The sequence below is a fragment of the Oreochromis niloticus genome, linkage group LG22 (assembly GCF_001858045.2).
Source record: "Oreochromis niloticus isolate F11D_XX linkage group LG22, O_niloticus_UMD_NMBU, whole genome shotgun sequence".
Lineage (NCBI taxonomy): Eukaryota > Metazoa > Chordata > Actinopteri > Cichliformes > Cichlidae > Oreochromis > Oreochromis niloticus.
The window spans coordinates 16,587,536-16,607,010 of record NC_031985.2 but is presented as its reverse complement, the minus strand read 5'-3'; the positions used below and the strand labels follow the sequence as shown (position 1 = coordinate 16,607,010).

General features: G+C 41.0%; 2 protein-coding genes and 1 long non-coding RNA gene across 15 annotated transcripts in view; 1 reads left to right on the top strand and 2 right to left on the bottom strand.

Annotated features, from left to right (window-relative positions):
- LOC100704714 (sodium bicarbonate cotransporter 3) overlaps positions 1-578 on the bottom strand; it is a 44,610-nt gene extending 44,032 nt beyond the window's left edge. For all 11 annotated transcript variants that reach the window (XM_005457182.4, XM_005457178.4, XM_005457183.4 and 8 more), the window contains exon 1: positions 397-578. In XM_005457182.4, the coding sequence (XP_005457239.1) occupies positions 397-438 (42 nt within the window). In that variant the 5' untranslated portion in view covers positions 439-578. The remainder of the gene's footprint in view (positions 1-396) is intronic.
- A 131-nt stretch (positions 579-709) lies between these two features.
- On the top strand, positions 710-5,061 carry LOC109196575 (uncharacterized). Of its 2 annotated transcripts, none has more exons than XR_003215762.1 (3): positions 710-842; positions 1,166-2,960; positions 3,070-5,061. It is a non-coding gene; the product is annotated as an uncharacterized LOC109196575 (long non-coding RNA). The 2 variants fall into 2 exon arrangements; XR_002058014.2 differs by having other exon boundaries at positions 1,166-2,965.
- Positions 5,062-10,230: 5,169 nt separating this feature from the next.
- eomesa (eomesodermin homolog a) lies at positions 10,231-14,623 on the bottom strand. Of its 2 annotated transcripts, XM_005457177.4 has the most exons (7): positions 13,726-14,623; positions 13,117-13,271; positions 12,195-12,316; positions 11,768-11,926; positions 11,530-11,591; positions 10,678-11,396; positions 10,231-10,551 (listed from the first exon to the last, which is right to left on the bottom strand). In XM_005457177.4, exons 1-7 carry the CDS (start codon positions 14,433-14,435, stop codon positions 10,538-10,540), a joined length of 1,941 nt encoding a protein of 646 aa, XP_005457234.1. In that variant the 5' UTR covers positions 14,436-14,623; the 3' UTR covers positions 10,231-10,537. The 2 variants fall into 2 exon arrangements, with proteins under 2 accessions (XP_005457234.1, XP_003452480.1); XM_003452432.5 differs by having other exon boundaries at positions 10,231-11,396.
- Positions 14,624-19,475: the final 4,852 nt, after the last annotated feature.

Genomic DNA, 19,475 nt, shown 5'->3' with positions numbered 1-19,475 from the left:
GTTATATGTAACCATATAAATATTCTGGTTCTTAAAGTAAGTCACTTTGGCAGCAAAGTAACTGATTTAATCTTTTTTTATATATATATTATTTGCGCTTAATAACGGTGATAAGTTAACCGAGCAGGCTAATTATGTCAAAGCAAACCAATTCCAGCTAAGCAAATAACAACGGGGGTGGTCAATAAATTTCTAAGAGAACTTGCAGCTACGGCATGTGACACAAATAGAAAGCCGGCTAACAATAGCAGTCGCCGGATGGTGCCTCACTGACTCCCACGCATCCCTGATACTTGTACCGCTACCCGGCAAATAAGGGGCAAATACGTACAAAAGAGCCCCACAGTTACAGCGGTAGGATAACGGACGTCTGGGTCGTGTTGTGCGGATACTCACTGCTCTCAACAGGGGCCTCATTTGTTCCGAAGGATAGTCCATTTCACACGCCTACGGTGCCCTGCGAGCGGTTAGCGGTTTCTGCCAGCTGATGTACAGAAGTGCCCGGCCCAGCTGGTAGTTGCGGTAAGGGGCAGCCTTTGTGGTTTTCCTATGAACTAGGTGAGAAACGCCTCTGAAGTGATCGACAGTGACGTGTTTCCAATTGACTTTCAACGCCCGGCATTCTCGACCAATTAGATTCCATAACGAAACAACAAGGGTGGGGTCTACTCTGACGCGTGAAGTCCCAGACGGACTTTTTTTAATGTTTTACCTAGTGAACCCTGCTGGAGAGTGGAGGATGATTACACTCAGAATTAGACTTAGCGAGGGCACTGAAAGCCAGAAGAGAGAAACTGACACAATTATATAAGTCAAGCAGCCCGTATTTGATTGGTTAAAAGGTAAGATGGATCCATTTTTTAAATTTGGCATTTCACATTTGACATTTTCTTTTGTACTGGGTGTAAGTTGGACAAACAAAAAATATGTAAATGTTGTATTATATATGTGCTAATATTTAAATTATATTTCTTCCTATTTTAAAGTGTTTTTTTCCTTTTGTTATATGTTGTTATTTTTATAGGTTATATTTTTGTGATTAAATAACATATTCTCAGGCTTCTAAAAACACTCATCTGTAAGACGGGTCATGTAGTAAAAACTAAGAAAAAGTTTAAATTTGTACCATCGTCTTACATATCAAAATCTGACTGTGTGTTTTTAGTGAGGGATGCAGCTTTCTCCGGGCTAGCCAGTGAATTTCACATGGAGCCAGTGAAGTTCCTGGAGGACAGAGGTGATGTGTTGGTGGTGTCAAGACACTGGATCTGTGACCCAGCATTTTGAGTTTATTTCGTATGTCTGATTTCTTGTGATGTATTAGGATAATGGTAAGTTCTAGTGTTATTATTACTGTGTCTTCATTAGGTTTTGTTTAACGTTTCATCCATGCTCCCTTGTTTATGTATCCTTTTGTTTCCTGTGTAAGTCTCTTGTCCCCTACGTATGATTTTTAGTTATGTCTGTCCCTCGTTCCCCTTATTTGTTTCCATGTTCCTCTCCTTGTGTATCATTCCGTATCCCCAGTCTGTTTTGTGTTTCATGTCTTCGTTTTCCATGTCATATTGTCCATCTCGTGTTGTCATAGTCTTCCTCTCATTATGTTTCCTGTTTTATTTTGACAGTCTCGTGTTTCTGTGTTCAGTGTGTTTTGCTTTCTCTGTGGCACTATGTTCGTTTGTGTCTGCTGTGTTCCCCATGTGTTTCCACTTCGCTCATTAACGTTCTGTGTATTTAAGTTCTCTGTCTTGCTTTGTTTGGTGTCCGGTTGTCTGACACTGCCTTTTATTTTGTACCTTTTCCCAGCCACAAACAAAGGCTCGCCCTTTGTTATAGTTTTGTTCCAAGTGTCTGCATTTGGGTCCTCCTCCTCCCTCCACACGGTCTGCCTGTGCAAACCATGACAGGTGGGAGGGGGTTCTGGTAATAATGCCGGCAACTGTTTTGAACCAGTTGAAGCTTATGGAAAAGAGAGTTACAGTAGTCAATGCAGGAGGTAACAAAGCTATGAACAAGAATGGAAGCAAACTGGATTGAAAGACAAGGACATAAACGTTTAATGTTGCACAGATAGAAATAGGCAGAACGGGTGAGATCATTAATGTGAGATTTATAGGACAGTGAGCTGTCAAAGATGACACCAAGGCTCTTAACTGAGGTGAAGGGAAAACCTTGGAGTTGTCAATAGTGAGAGTGAAATGATTTGCCTTCAGTAAGTTGGATTTTAGAAGGGTTTCACTTTTATCGTCACTGAGCTTAAGAAAATTAGAGCTGAACCAGGATTTTAATTCGGATAAGCATTCTGTAAGAGAAGAAGGTGGAAGGGAGGAATCAGGCATGCAGGAGAGAGATAACTGAGTGTCATCAGGAAAACAAATGAACAGCAAATGAACATGGAAATATCAGATATATCAGGAACATGAAAGGTGGAAAAGGGCTCAAACTGGAGAAGAGGTTCTGAAGAGGGGGTAGACACAACATTCGAACTGAGCTGCTGGTGAATGTTATTAATTTTCCTATAGAAGAACAGCATCAAGGAGTTACAGGTTTCAGATGAATAGAAGTGTGGTGGTAAAGTGTCAGGGGGATGAAGTGTAAGTAATGTGATTACTTAAAACCCATTGCTGTTTCTTGAAACTCTAGTTATATCTGCACCAAGGATTTGGTAAGAACTGGTTGGCTGTATCATCCAAACATTTACAGAGAGACTGTCTTTTTAAAATAATTCTTATCTTTAGCAAGTTTAGTACAAGTACAGACAGATACAGCTTAGATAATTGTATTAATTTAAACTTTCTTTATGTTTTATAATGATTCATGCACAGGTGTAGTTCACATCCTTGCAGGTTCAGCTGAGCTGTGTCTGCTGGCCAGCTGAGTCCTTTCTTTGCAGAGCTTGCATTTTCCTCCCTGTGCCTGCATGGACTGTCTCCAGGCTCCTATAGTCCAAATACATGCATGTAAGGTAAACTAGTGATTTTAATTTGGCTGTAGGTGTGAATCTCAGCATGAAGGAGGAAAGAGGAGGTCTGAAATGCTGACTTTTTCTTCTTTTTTTTTGCCCTCCAGACTAATCTTAAGGTCATGTCACCTCAGCTTCAGCAGCACAGCTTGGATGAGAATGATTCCTGAAAATCATCCCTGCAAAAAAGTTAAACACAGAAATGTTTGATATATATATTGAATGTGCAGAGTGTCAGAGCTATTTGTGTGCAAGGGTTGATTAATTATTGATATGAACAGGTGACACACTAGCCTCAAAGCGACTTATTGAAACGTGCAAATATACTTGGCAATACAGTATATAAAGCAAAAACAGAGTTTCTGTAGTTCTATCAAGCTTGAAAGTCTATATCTGGTATGACCTCCTCCATTCTTTACCACAGCCTGAACTCTCTTACTCAAGTTTTCGTGTCATTTCTTTAAGTCTTCAGGAAAAGTTTTACAGGCTTCTTGAAGGACATTCAAAGCTCTTCTTTGGATGTTGGCTGCCTTTTGTTCTGTTCTTTGTCAAGATGATCCCACACTGCTTCAATAATGTTGAGGTTCAGGCTCTAGGGACGCTGACTGGGTTCCATTCTATTTTTTAAAAAGCCAGGTATGGTTTTACTGCACTGGTGGTGTGTTTGGGATCACTGTCGTACTGAAAAAATAGATTGTTGCTTCTCAGACATATTCTGGGTGGTACTGCATGCTGGCTCAAGCTCTAATGCTACTTTTTTGTCTCCATAATTCCATTAATTTTGAAGATAACAGTGGCTGAAATGCAGCTGCATCATGTTTTACAGATGGCTGTAAACACTCAATGTCGTAAATCTGTACTAATGACAGTTTCAACCAAAAATTTCAAACTTGGATTCATCACACCGTTAGACTTGTTGCTGCTGATTTTCAGCCCTGGCCTTGTGTTATTTGGCATCCTTCAGGCTTTTCTCCCCATTTCATTTCCTCAAGAGTGGCTTCTTGACAACCACTCTTTGGGACCATTTCTGATGAGGCTTCAATGAACGTTACACGGATAAACTGAAGGGCCAGATTCATCTCTCAGGTTCTGTTTCAGGTATTTTCTTGATTTTTTCCCCCCTATTTCTTAAGGACATGACATTCAGACACTGTATGGTGTCTGATATGTTTTTAAGTCAGCCACTTTTTATTATCCAATATCTTATCCAGTATCCTCAGACTTTTTAAGAACAAACACTATGCCATGATATGCCAAGTTTATGGCAAATAGTTCTTTTGTAATCACTTTATTGGTTCAAAAATACTATTTTATGCATTTTATGGCATCAAACAGTTATTTTTCAGTTGAATCTGTTGGTTCAGCTGTTAAAATTATGTATTTTGTGACAGGCTGCTAGTAGCAGTGCTGAAATATTCAATTTAAAATAGGTTCTTTGGTAAGTTATCTGCTATTTGTAGACAGCTCTTCCTTTGAGTTAAGTGTCTTCTTATACTTGAGTGATTCATAGGTCAGCGGTAAGTGGCTTAACAAAAAAAGGAGAGCTATTGTTAAAGACCACTTCAACAACGGTAATAAAAAAAGTAAGCTGTGGCTCAAGACTTTTGCACAGCACTATACCTGCAATGAATTTTAAGAATCAGCTGTGATAACATTAAAAGAGCAAAGTGGCAGATTTTTCATTAAACATATGAAGTTATATGCATCCTAAACTAACGTGGAAACATTCATGTTGTATCACCTAAACCTCAGTTGGTCATGAGCTGAGTGACCAACACTCCAATGTTCTTGTTGAGATAAAAACAGAACGGCCCTATAAGTAGAAGTTATACCACCTACAGAAAAGACTGGGTTTCTTTGTCTAGTTTTTGTGTGGCTGTGTGGCTTGTGTTAGGTATGATGCTTGATGATGCTGGCTAATCATCTAAAATATTTCCATCTAAATCTATATACTTCTACAGAATCTTTGTAAAACTCATCCTAGGTACCACTTTTCTGTAATTATTCATTTTCACCAGCAGATGGCAATGTCGTATCAAACAATTCCTGTTCATACAGGGTAACACTGTCAGAAATAAAGATATTTCATTCACTCTATAGATACACTGCTTTCTCTTCTGTCTGTTATTCCTCTCCCTTGTCTTATCATTTAAGGTACATATTGACCTATTTATAGATCATGACAAATGACTGAAAATAGTGTTTGGTGGACCACAAAGAAAGCCACATTTGAAATGTTCTATGTAAAGCTACTGTGGCCACGTTATCATAATAATTTTCGCTATTGCAGCTTATCTAAACGATCCAGCCCAGGAAGCCCATCTTCAACCCCACTAAACCACCAAAACTTTTGTTATTATTCTAGTGAACACCCTCAGTCATGTGCATTATTACATAATCTCCTGGTTCTCTTTCATAGGTGTGGCACAAAATGCATTTCGAAGATAAATCAGACAGGTGCAAACAGCCAAAGAAGTCTGCTCGTTCAGAAGTGTTCAGGGGCGTTTTCCTTTAAATAGAGCCCAATCCTCACCCACCCATCAACCTCCGGCATAATCACGCGGCAGCTCAGAAATAGAACTGCGAGGTGGGAGATCAAACTATCACCTCTTAATTGTACCCTGAGTCTTAAAGATGCTGAGAGCCCATTAGCGCACAAAGAAGTGTGCTGTGTACTGCTCCTGAAACATGCATCAGTATAATGCAGCTGGGAGATGAGTCAGAAGTTAGACAAGTGGAAGAAGCGCCACACTGGCATCCACCTGTGCTGGGACTCACAGAAAAAGATGCAGATTGCAAGGTGTGGTGATGATGGGAAAGAAAGTTTTCTCCTTTCGCAGCTTCTGGAAAGAAGAAAGGGAGAAAACGATGCTAAAAACTTGTAGTGCTTGAAAAAACTGGAGACTTGATGCCATATTTGCAAAAAATAATAAATCTTTTAAAAATATCTGACTTGTTGAATCCTTAAAGAGGTCACAAAGATAGTTTTCAATTGGTTGTGAGCTGCAAAAGGTGACACATTGGAGAGTGTAAAATGTTAAGTACAACCCACAAAATGAATATTGATTGTGTCATGTTTTGTCTCAGAAGCTGTAGAAATTAAGAGTCCCTTTTCCCCAGAAGGGTTGGTGGATGTTGTTTTTCTCCAGTGGTGAGGCCTTCTGAGGGTTCCAGGAGAAAAAAGGAAGAGAATGTGAAATTCCCAAATCTGCTTGAGCGCTCCATCAAAGTGCCAATGCATTGATTTTGACCACAGATCTTTTCCACCCAGCTGCATCTATGTGCCCTACCCCAAACACTGCTCTCAAGACCAGTGTCTTGCGGGAGCGTTAGTGCCCCTAAATCCTGTTCAACTCCTGTGGGACATTCGGGGGAAGGAGGAGTAGAGGCCAGTGACCAGCACGGTGTACCCAAATCGACACAGGGATGGGCAGATAGTGGGAGGGGTAGGTTGTGGAGAGGGTAAATGGTGTTGGTGATCAGAAGGAGAAGGTGGGAAGAGGGAAAAGGGTGGGGGTCTGGCCCGTTGAGGTGCGTTCCACTGCCCTCCAGAGGGAACACAGGGGTTTGAAATCAATGTGCTGTTAAGTGCAGCTTAGCTGCGGGATACTCTTTCCAGCATTATCCATGCACCAATGAGTCAAGGCCCTGCTTGTGTGCTGCATATGCAGTCTGTGGGTACCAACAGGAGGCCCTTCTACGCCTCCGGTTCTTTTCACCTCCATGCTCTCTGCCAACACTCAACGCTCTTCTCCAAACAGTTGTGGCCCTGCTAACTTGAGACTCATCTCACACCAGGGTCTCACTCCAGCAGACCTGTGAGCATTACATTCATACTGTAGTCAACCTACCCTCCAACCCCACATCCACTGTTGGTGAGCCAGTCCAAAAGAAAGCAATGAACTAAATAAAGCATCATGTTGTGTACATAAAGCACCCTGGGAGAGACAAAAACACAGTCAAATACTGTCAATGCATATGGATGTTAAACATAAAACAAATTACAGGACAGACGTTGGTGCAAAAAGGTGTCACAGTATAATCTAGTACACTTTGTGTCCTTGCCTTTGTGCTCGTGGAGTAATCAGAAAGAAAACTGTGTTGCATCATTTCAGAAACAATTACAAGAAGTAGATGTGACTCCCTTAGACAAATGACATTAACCTCAAGATATTTAAACCAAAACCTTTTGTAAAATAAGAGTGATTAACTAGATCATGAGTGAAAGCATCACAAAACAACAGAGTGGCCATATGAGACTCAAAGAGTCCCCGAGGAATAATTCTGCAGTAATTCTAAGTGGCTTGATAATCATTTAACAGAGGTGACATTTATCAACACATCAAAAGAGGAAATATAGTGTGAAGAGGAATCAAAATTGCTTCTGTCTCAGCCATGACTGTTACTTTTTAAAAGGGGCGGATATAAAATCTTGACCCAGACACACGTCTGCCCGTGGCTGCATTTAGTCAGTGAGAGCAGTAATAGAGTGTGACTGAAGGTGAGGAAACAGCCTCAGGCCTTCATCTGTGTTTAGATGTCAGCCCTCCTTGGGTACAATATCTCCATAGCCTCCTTGGCCTTTCTTACATGGACTCTCAACATGGTCACCAAAGGACAGCCTGAGGGAAGGGCACAGACATGCGACCGTTCACCTACACACACAGACACAAACCCACACGCAGGAAAGGGAACACAAGTTTTACACATTCACTGCAAGACTGTGGTCCTCCTAGGCCTGTATTACTGACACTTCAACAAAACACAGTCAATTACTGAGAATGTAGCTAGCAGTGTTAACAGCTGTAGAGCAGAGCAGTCAATTGTTCAGGCCTTATCCCAATGCGCATATCTCTAAGTTAACACGAGTTGAATTTCTGCAAGCATGCTGCAGAGGTGTCTATTGATTACTGTACTTCTTGCTTGAATGGTTGAGAAAGACACAATCTATCGACTTGTTGTTCTTTAGAGTTGCAGGGAGCTCGCAAGAATCCCCTCCTATTAACTTGTGAAACAAACTGTGAGAGGATCTTTACAAAGCTTCGGCTTAAGATTATACGTGTAGTTTAGACTCGGTCAAAGTGTCTGTATATCATGCCGCTGCTGTTTATACCGCTTCATGGACAGGAGGTTTTATTTCTGAGTGACGATGTTAGAGATTGTGCAGTAACTGCTGAACATGCCGACACATCTTGACAAACGAGGCACTCACCTTTGAGATGGTGTGATAGTCACAACAATAGTTAAAATGGGTGTGGTGTAGTGCAAAAGTCTTTGAAAGGTATCAACCACCATCAGAAATGTGTCTGATCACTCCCAGGTTTATTCTGTAACATCACTCCGAGTGCACGGCCAGTGTCATGAAAAGCAATGTTCAGCAACACAAAAGGACTCTTGCATCGTCCTGACTTCCCTTTTGGCACCTAAAATATGCGTGCAATGTTTCGAGCCATCGTATTATTTTTAGTTCGAGTCAAATTCTTTCTTTTTTTACTATGAAAGCACCATTATGTCAGGCCGTGCAAATTTAAGATGCTTAATTTAATACGCTAGACTTTGCTGACATAAGAAGTTACTCTATGGCTTCTATAAGAGGGGAATGCGATGGCTGAAGTAACTGCTGTTGCCAGTGAGTTACAAATGTACTGCCTTCCTCTTCTATTGTCAGTGTATCGGTTACTCTCACATCTCGGCAACTATCCTTTCGAGAGAGTGTGGAAACTGTGGTCATACGGCTCTAATCTTGACAGCTATTCTCCACATCGCGACAACTGATGAACAGAGGTCAAGACAACATGAAAAGGAGAAGAAAAACATCATCAGATGCACTGAAATACAATTTGCTGACACTCACAAGTGCAAACATTTTTATTCTCTAGGCCCAAACCCCTCCCCCCCAAGAGCTTTTTTCTTACAGCTTTCCTGAGAGGCCGGGGCAATCAAGCACTCTACCTTGTTAGGAGGTGTTAATTGGAGTTAGTCAGACTCCTCACTTTGTCAAGGAGTCTGACAACAGAATTAATTAGAATTCAAGTATGTAAATCAATTCAAATTGGGGTCCTTATGGGGATGGATATGAAGTATTTTCACCGAAGAAAAAACAGGCGCTGAGAACATGAGCCAAGAAGTCTCGGTGTGAATATTATGACTTCTCTTTTTGCGGATTTTAGTTTCACCAATCCACTTTTGGAGAGGCCATAGATGCACAGTATAAATAGAGGTGTTAAGCTGAACGCTGCCCTTAGATGGATGGTTTATGGACTGTTTTCCATTTAGTTTTTTTCTTCTTCGTGTTTTCTAAGTATACACATGCCTCACATGCAGTTGCATTCTTAGGTAAATGATAAAATGTGTGAAAACGCCATGGCAACAACAGTGGAAATGGTAGTACTCCCTCCCCGCTTTGTGTGCTTTTCACCTAATTGAGTCTATGTTGTGAATCATGTCATGTAAAACTTGTAAACCTTATACTTAAATTGCACGTTGCTCACTTGAATTGTGAGCCGCTGTGTTGCCTTGTAACACTTATTTGTGGCATGAAAAGGATGGCTCAGCGCTTTTATGCATACGCGCCGTGGATTCTGAGAATTTCAGCTTTACATTTCCATCGGTGAAGCGCAAGAAAATACACTACTGTTGCCTTAAAACAACCTCTACTCTATATACCATCCCGTGTCATTAATATTTACCGTTTCCTCTGATTATTACTATTTATTGTCACAGTTGTCTGCATGTGAAATAAAAAATAATAATTAAAATCCATATTTTTTTAAATAAATCAGACTAAATATAGTTTATTAGTGAGATGGGTCAAATTTTAATCAGCTGAAACATGAAAAGTACAGCTGGAAACGGTGTTCATTGTGTGCCTTCTTCGCATGACGATATTTGGTTAAAACTTATGACCTCAATCTATACAAACACAAAATAAGACTGAATTGTCTTTCACTGGCTTTTGCTCGGTTTGAGAGAACCGGCATGTTCAGATTCACTGTGGATTTTACACACTTTATTATTTTGTTGCAAAGTCAACGATAATTAGGCGTGCTTTATTTTGAAGGCCAGAATTTTCAGCCGTAAAAGGCAGTAGATTGTAAAAAATGAGAAACCTGCTCTTCAATTGTACTAAAATGTCTTAAATGCAGTGTTTTTATCAAACGCGGGAGCTGTTTCGTCTTAAAATGCACATATAGATTTGTAGTTGCGGCTAATGAACATCCAAGAGCTGTTACTGATCGCTCTTCGTATAAATAAAACATACTCAGACATTTGAACAGCGCTTCATGAAAAGCTGTTTTATTATCCATTTAATAACACCTCCATGAAGACAATTTGTACAAGATACATCACATTCTAAAGTGCACAAATACTGTACAACAAAAATGACTTAAATATGCATGGGGGACGGGAGGGGGAAAAAAATCACATCTGTCAAAAAAAGTTGCAAAAATAAAGGAATTAATTGGTACATGCTTTTAATTTTAAAAACAACAATCACTATGCATGTTTCTGCTCAGGTATGTGGGAGGGGCTGGCCTGGGAAAAAAACCTTGTGCAGCTTGCTTGGGGGGAACACTAAGCTTTGGCACCTTTAGAGAAAAGAGAAAAAAGACATTAACAAGGAATGGAGATCACTCAATAAAAACGAAAGATTTATATTTAGTTTAAATAAATAGAGTCTTAGGGGCTTGTGTAGAATGCATAATAACCCATGCCTTTTGGGTTGTCCTTGTTGTACTCCTCCGTGGTCAAGTCCTCACACTTGATGGTTGGGGAGTTCTCTGTGCTTGAGCCCCCTGGGGACATCCTGCGCCTCTTGCACACCATGGAGTACACACCAGAATCAGCAGAGTCCACTGATTTCAGTGAGTGGGACGTTTCAATCCAGGTTGAGGTGGGTGGCGCGTTCTCCTCAGGCAGCTTTTCCTTAGTTGCCCCCAGCTGGTCCTCCGGGAAGGCTGGGGGGCTTGGACGAGGGGACCAGGGAAGGCCTGTGGTCATTTTGCGCTGGTAAGAGCTTCTGGTTCCCCAGCCTGCAGCCATGGAAGCGAAGGCCGAGTCTGGGTAGTAGCTGAGAGCATGGGATGTCTGCAGGGACAGGGGCTTAATGCCGTACGACAGCAGGCTACTTGTGGAATAGTCATTCTCGTATGACAGATCCAACTTGTTGGAGCCCGGCTGCTGAACTGGGGGGACAAACCAGCGCTGGGCAGAGGCAGCTGCACTGGCATCCTCACTCTGCGGGGAGAGAAGGCTGTTGGTTTGGGGAACGGCGCGTTCGCCAGGGTAGAATCGGTTCTGAGGCAGGTTGTTGACAAACTGGTCCTGAAAGAAAGGCTGCATGGCATAGCGGGCTCCGGGCACAATCTGGGTAGAGCGCGGCGAGTCTGTAGGAGATGGAGTCAGCCTGTCACTCTCTGGAGCTGTGTACATCCTGTTTAGCAAATAAAGAAAACAAATACAAAAATGAACTGCAATAGGCTACTACTGGTTTTGAACAAACAACAAATATGGGCACCACACAAAGAAAACCAAAAACCACATTGCTTTGAATGCAAAACACGTACGAGTCATAGTTGTCCCGGAAGCCTTTTGCAAATGGGTTGTGATCTATCTTTAGCTGTGTAATCTGAAAGAAAGACAAAAGCTTGTATTAATAATATGCATCTTTGGGTAAACGATTACATTACAAGACTGAAAAACAATATTAAAGATGGCGGTTTTTAAAACAAAATTTAGGATCAAATCATTTTAATTTGTTGTATCAGAAAGGGGAAAAAATAAAAAGACTAATCGTGTGCTTACATCTGTGTTCTGATAAGCTGTGACAGCTATAAACTGGTTTTCTGGGAAGGTGAAGGTCTGAGTTCTGGCCTCATTGCTCATGTCCTCCACTCCATCTTCTGTCACCTCCACAATGTGCAACCGCGGCTGATATTTATGAAGTGACTGCAAGACTATCATCTGAAAATGAGAAGTGGTTGATAAGTGCAACGCTATGCATGCTGATACGTATGACTGCAGCTGCAAGTCTTTATGATTCAGTGGAAAGGGGAACTCGTTCACAAATATTAGTCAAAGACTGGAAATATTCTGGAAATGTAGCCAAGCATTTGCAGCTGATGATAAAAATAAATAAATAAACAAAGCAAAAGTATTTGAAACACTCTATTTCACAAAAAAAAGAAGAAGAAAAAGAGAAATTCAGCCATATCTAAAAACTATATCTAACCTGTGTGTTGTTGTTGTTGGCTCCTTTATTGTTGGTCAGCTTCAACTTGCTAAAAGAGATTTCTTGCCTCATCCAGTGAGCACCGGTATTTGGGGATTCAGGATGAACATACACCTTGTTACCTAAAATTAAAAAAATTAAAAAATCAATAGACTTTTAGTAACATGACTAACTGAAAGAATATAAACATAGGTCTGTGCAAACTGCATAAAATATTAAAAAGCACATGCAGCTATTTTGTATTTGTTTCTTTTTTCAGAAGCAATAATTCTTCTAATCATACTAGGCCTGTGTTACAGTAAAATCAAATAAATCCATAAAATATGACTAAAATGAAAACATACCTGTAACTGTAATTTTAAAATATTAAATAACTTTCAATAACTGACAGTAGTTCTGATGATGAGGATGATTTTATGAATCCTTCCCTATTTATTTGAACCAAAATTGACACTTGAAAAATGAATGCTTCCCTCATATTTTCTCACATCTCTATTCAACTTTTACATTTTAAAATGAAGGTGCTGTTTTTTCATGTATTTAAAAGTTTTAACTGTTAAATATAGCACTTATTTAAAAGCCACATTTATCGAGTAATTTCACACCTTACAGGCTCACGGCATGGACGTGGCCATTTAAATTAAACTGCACCGAAGGTGATATGTTGCTGCGTTAAAACACTGGAAACTCCATTTAAAAAATACGCTTCACATAAACGATCGATCTTTTTTCTTGTCAGTAAAAACGTATTTATTTTAATATAAGGGTTTGTTTGTTTGTTTGTTTAAAAAAGCCTTGTGGCTAAATAGCATCTGTTGCATCGTTTCTAAAAAGCTTTGTCATTTCTTTTTTAATTCTTTAAAGAAAATATTCACTAAAACAAAATACAATTTAAATACTCGTAAAACTTTGCATTACTCACCTTGCATATTATTGTCTGCTTTTCCACAAGTGACCCACTTTCCGCCCTGAAAGCGCCAGTGATTCGGGTCAGCCAAAACAATTTCCACAAAGACATTGTAATGCGCTGTGAGGTTGAGTCCAGTGATGTTGAAACTGAGGAATGGAAACATCCGTCTGGGGGCAAAAAAAAAAAATACAACAACAGGAAAAATTCGTTAGCTTTTAGTGCAAAAGACGCAAAATTGCAAAGCAAAACTTTATCGATGAACGTCTTCACGGGTTGAATTTGCCAGAATTATTTAATCGTGCTCGTTTTTGGTTTTTTTGCAGATTTAAATGTACACGTTTTTTGTTAGTGCCATGATTGTCCTGATGCGTAATTGGGCATTAAAACTCCCCCCAAACTAAAACTGAAACCCTGCCACCCCCGACGTGTTAGGTCGGGGGTGGCAGAATAATTACAATTTTGCGCCTGCATAAAATGTTACAAAAGATGAACAGCCATTCTTGTAAATAAAATAAAATAAAATATAATAAAATACTTTATGGAGCAGATGCAAGTAAACACGACTTTAATGTTTAATTTGCTGTATTGTTAAATCCGTCCTTTTTAACCAAACGTGCTTACCTGCCCTGCTTGGTGATGATCATCTCGGTCTGGTGCCGGTGGAATTTCAACCACAGAGGTCGGTTGCACAGATAGACCTGCGCTCTGGCTCCGGCGGCAGACCCCGGCAGAGACATGGAGCCAATACCCGTCCCTGTCCCGGGATAGGAGGGATACAAACAGCCCGGACCCTGACTGAACTGATACCCTCCGCTGCTAAACTGGCTCCGACCCGTACACACGGAGGAAGAGGAGAAGCCTGTCGGCGGCAGGACGGATCCGTAATGTAGTGAAGCCGGGTACCTGGAGCTGCTTGACCCGGTGTACACTGACCCGGTCTGTCCTGCGTAAGGAAAGAGTGAACAGGGGCTTGCCATGTCTGAACTCGCCTGGGACGACGAGATGAAGTATCTGTCAGAGCCAAGTTCATCTATGTTGTACCGGCGACCGTTCGTCAAATCGTCCTCACCCAGCACCGGGGAGCCTTTCCTCCCATCGGGCCCGGCTTTAGTGAAAGTGTCCCCCTCTCCCTCGCCAAGCATCCCGTTTCCCACCCCGCTCAGATACTTCTTAGGAGCGTTGCTGGACTCTGATTCCGTCCGGTCTACGTCTTGATATTCAAGCTGCGACGATGGCCTGGGGCTGTTGTTAGCGCTGTCCGACGAGGACAGATTGTAAAAGGTCTTGGGTAAGTTGATATTAGCGCTGGGAAGGATGTTCTCTAACTGCATTGTTTTCAAATCTTGCAATAAATAAAGAATTTCAAGAGTCCAGGGTGAATCTCAGCCAAGGAGGTGCCACAGTCGCCCTGGTTGTCTCTGTCTCTGCAGCCTCCCTCCCTTACGAATGACGGGAGGTTGAACCCTCTCCGCACCTACAGATTTTCAGATGAGATTATTGCCTGGGTAGGGGATGTTCAGCGCCTCTTATAAGACGACTTATAAGAGAGCTGAACCTCTCTGTTAGGGGAGGAGCTCTTGAGAAAGCATGAGGGGGCACTAGCCCTCTCCATAGCCAATAGCCGCACTACTCTAATTCAATTAGAAAGTGTGCGGTAGGAAGAATACGAGAGAAAGAAGAGAAAGTTTATTTTATTTATTTATTTGTCTTTTATCCCTTCGCGGCAGTAGATGTGACTCATACGGAACAATGTCTTCACGCAATTTCGTGCCGTTTCACTATAAAAACAATAATAAAAATCAGTGCACAAAAACATATTGTTTGCTGTACAAACAACGCTGAAGACGAAACTGACAGCGTTTGGTCGCATTTCACAAGTTTTGCATCTCCAGTCACTCGCGGAAAATCGCTTCTGATCAGCCATCACCGATCAGCACAGAGACAAAATAGGTATTCAGATATAAAGAGTCACGTTACGGTCATTTGTACTTATCTGTAAATACAAATCAACAGCCCGTGAAAACTACCCTACTGAGAAAAAAGAAAAAAGAAATCGCATGTGCACCATATAAACTATAATTGGACTCCTGCGCCCCTTCAACCGGTGCCTCTTCAGTTGGTTAAAAAAAACTGTCAAAACCAACTGAAAAACAAGACAGAAAAAACGGTTTTTTAAAAATGTTTCGAGTATTATCAGTGAGCAGTTACTGCAAATAAGCACCTCCTTTTTATTAGATTATGCAAAAAATAAAATTATGGTGCTGTAGCTTTAGACACCTTCACAAATTTAAAATATATAAATGCAAACACATTTTTAAAAAGCATCATTTAAAACCTTTGCTATTTTTGTGCTTGTTTTTTTCATGCACTACAGCAGGTTTAAAATTATAGTTCAGTAGTTGCATAATTGCATGCATCAAACAACAATGAGGCCCATTTTATTTCATGCATTAAAGCAGTCTGCTAAATAGCAAATGAGAAAACAGGAAGGAAAAATAAGTCGGTTGCTTAATTTGATCTGCACATTAAAAAAACAAAAAATGAAATTGCTCAAATCAGGTTCTGTTGATTTTGAATATTTAAATACACATTCATAGTGACAGTGTACAGCATTTATTAAAGCAACCCAAAAACAAAAAACGTCCCTTTTTTTCTTACTTCTTGCATCTGTTGGTAGAGTTCAGAACAGATGAAGCAGTGTTTAAAATGGTGATAAATCTCTCCTAACTCCAATAACCTCCAGTTCCAGCAGGGAATGCCCAAATGGAGGACTAACACATAACACTGCAAAAAAAGAAGGAAGAAAATCTGCATGCATGCTTGCAAAATACAGGCGAAACCAACAAAATGAAAACAATAGAACCGCACTTGTTTGGTGACAAATAAAAATAAACAAGTGAAAAACGAAACTTTTTTTCGAATATAAAGTGACTGAAAATTGTGAAAGTCTCTCCCTCTCTCTCTTTCTCTCTCTCTCTCTCTCACACACACACACATACTGAAACATATGAGTGCGAGACACGAAAATCTCCCGAAACCAGAAATAATCAAAGAAACGTGTCGCACAACAAACGCCGTACTGTATCCAGGCCTAATGATAAAGGGGGATCTGAGCAGTGTCACGGGGACAGCGCTCTCTAGTGACCGATCAAAACACTGGGCAACGGCTACACGACTCCTCATATTGAAGTAAAACAACGCAGATTGGTATGCAGGCCGCTGACTCTCAGATTTTCCACTTGTTTCTCACTTTACATCAGCTCGGTGTTTGCATCTGTCTCTCTCTGTGTGTGTGAGTGTGTGCGTGTGTTTGTGCTCGTGTGCCGGCAGTTTGTGCATGTGTGAGTCTTAAAGAAAGCTGGAGGGGGAGTATGGGGTGAGATGAATTTGGGGAAAATGGGGATACAAATCTGTGAAAAGCTGAGGGAGAATCTCGGCTGGAGGCAGATTGGCTCGTGTCATAAATGGGACAGTAAAGCTGGCTACTGGTCCATCAGGGGACCAGAGCTACATGCATACAGCGCACAATCTGTCAATCAAGATTGAGAGCCTTTCCTGGACTGAGACAGAAACAGCAAGAAAAAAAAAATTGACAACTGAGATCAAACATTTCTCAACTGATGAATGATGCTGAAAGCGTTTTTATTATTTATTCTGACCTGTTTCCCAACAGAGTATCTCACTTATCAGCATAAGTAACTCCTGATTTTCACCTTCCTTTTTATTCTCTCTGCAACAAATAAAATACTTCTGGGAAACCTGTTTAAAAAAAAAAAAAAAAAAAAAGATGGCAGTGAATATTTTGGGGTTTTGAGAGACATGGTTACTGTAAGTCGTTAATTTCACATGAACAGAAACCAGTCGTGAATGTTCAGTTATGTGTTTTTTCCACAGAGCTGAACTGAAGCCAGTTGGATGCGGCGTGAGGATCATTTATCCAGAATGAAACACTTTTAAGTCTATGTCCTTGGTCTCTGTGTTTCCTGCTGCCTTGTTGCACTGCTGCTGGAGGTTAATGCAATAGTTAGAGAGTTCTGGTTCAGAGGAAGCTGCATTTGTATTTGAAACATTGTCCAGCATTTTATAGCTGAGCTGTCAACACCTCATTGCTAAAGCCTTGCCATAGCATTTCTCAGTTACAGGGCCTAGTATAGTCAGCAAATTACTGATTACTGTTAAAGTTAAAACTGATTTAGTATGAAATTTTGTTTTCATGGCACCTGCACAAGCCCAGACTCTCGATCCTTTATAGTCTGTCATTAAAATACGTGAAATCTCCTTTGTATTAATTTCTTCACAGCCAGTCATTGCACTTTACAGCTTTATTTCAGAGATGATTACAAGCCCGTTGAGAGAAAATCCTGGTAAAACAGCCACGATCTTATTGTTTTAATGGCCGTTTTTCTAAAGCATGTCGGTTTTTCCTACGTGACCCCAAAGACGTGGTTGCCATTTGAAAACTAGAAAACAAAATAAACTTGATTTATAGGCCGCCTATAAATAAACTAATGCCAAATGAGGTGGATGTGTAGATCTTACTCATAAAGGAGCTCCCGCTTGTGACCTGTCAGCATGTTTCTTGACCACCTATAAAAGTCCAAGTGTGTCTGAGATGACCCTCTTTGGCCTCAGGCCAGGGCCCGCGCGACAGGGGAAGGGAAGTCCTACCATATTGTTGTCAGAGTAGATCATCAACACAGCACATGAAAGGAATACATTCCAGGTTTTATGGGCTAAGGTGGCTGCTGAAGCCTTTGCTCGGGAGTGAATTCATGTACCCCATTGCAAGGATTAATAACGCAAGTCTCATTAGAGATCCTCGCTACCGAGACCCCTGGAGGGAGGGGTGCTGGGAAAAGAACCGACTGCAATGTGCACCATGCCAGTGCTGCGCTCCTCCGCAAATCATCATCCTCAAGAACATTTTTATTGGAAAGAATTTATTTCACAAGTTTATCAAAGATGTCCTCCAGTATATTTTCCAGCGTCCAGGGATTGCGAACATTTAATCAAAGCAGTAGTCTTTACGCAGGGACAGCTTATGTTACAGACACGCTGCTGTCTTCAAAGATGCAAAGGTGACAGCTTCATGAATTTCCATTTGGCTGCATATTGCGCTCATCAATTACTTTGTCTCTTCCTTATTTTGCTGCCTTGGCCATTTTTCTTCAACATTTAAACAGCCCTTCAGTTTGAGAAACATTTGTATGAAAAAAGAGCTTTGCATTTTTGTATGCACACAAAAGAACCTCGGAGTGAATATGTAAAATACATTCATGTTTGATGCCATTCCAGCAGAACAAATGATTGTGAAATGGAAATTTTCTCCAGCTGTAACCAGTCAGAGTGATGACCCATGGGACTCCCGTCTTTGTATACAGCATGTTTGAATTCCTCAAAATGCATTAAAATAGACTGCATATAACCATCGGATGCCACTTTGCGTCATCTCGACAGATCAGTCTCGATGTGAGCGCGCTGCTGCATGCGTGCATGCATGCATATATGCGTGTGCCTGTTTTGTGTGTGACCGTCCTGCTGAAGGAGCGGTGGATTACTGCACAAATGTATCTAGGGAGATGTGAGCCCGATACTTTAGTGTTGTGCAGGTTTTCAGGGGGCAATGATAATCCACTGTGTTAAGACAAATCTTAGAGAAATAATGTATACTGGTTACATTCAGGGAAATAGGATTGAAGCTGCTCTGCTACATATGATCCCCCAAGGTATGATAACATGATTTTTGGATTACTGCATTATAGGAAGTGTCGCCCAGGGCCTGTGGGGAATGCAGCAGGTACAATTATGGAGGCAGGGTGAATTTAAGGTTTCGGTGTGTATTTTCAAATAAATCATCTCTATCTTATTTGTAGCACTTCTAAAGCTGGCAAAAAGACTGAAAGTTGTTTTTTTTTTAAAGACATATGTTTATATTTCTTTCATGTCTGGAGTTTTTCTAATGCCACTAAAGTAATTACCACCAACACTCAGTTTACTATGAATCACTGAAGTGAATTTGACACATTCACCCTTTTCACTTTCGCTCACTGCGTCATCACGGGCAGAACATGCAGCCAACAACACCAAAAGTGGATGGCAGTCCACTGGCCCTAGTCTCACCCTCAGCCCCATTTTAGCATCAACCTTTGTTGACCCACTTCTCGGAGCCCATCCTCCTGAAACACTAGAGGAATCGACATAAGGGACCCAAAGCAAATAGCAGGTGCTAAAAGTTTGACAGCGTAGACTGGATATATGCGTTCCCTGGAACGTGAGGTGTAAGGGAGGGTGGTGGAGTTGTATCGACTCCGCGTTAAGCTTCCAAGACAACACGCCCTCTCTGACAGACATGCTCTCCCGGTCGAGGCTGG

What these genes read in the sequence shown, in the direction of transcription:
- eomesa (XM_003452432.5), bottom strand. Translation starts at nt 14,435, where the DNA reads ATGCAGTTAGAGAACATCCTTCCCAGCGCTAATATCAACTTACCCAAG. An exon ending in AGCAGACAATAATATGCAAG is followed by an intron (nt 12,317 to 13,116) that starts GTGAGTAATGCA and finishes TTTTAATTTTAG; the next exon opens with GTAACAAGGTGTATGTTCAT. An exon ending in CAGCTTATCAGAACACAGAT is followed by an intron (nt 11,592 to 11,767) that starts GTAAGCACACGA and finishes TCTTTCTTTCAG; the next exon opens with ATTACACAGCTAAAGATAGA.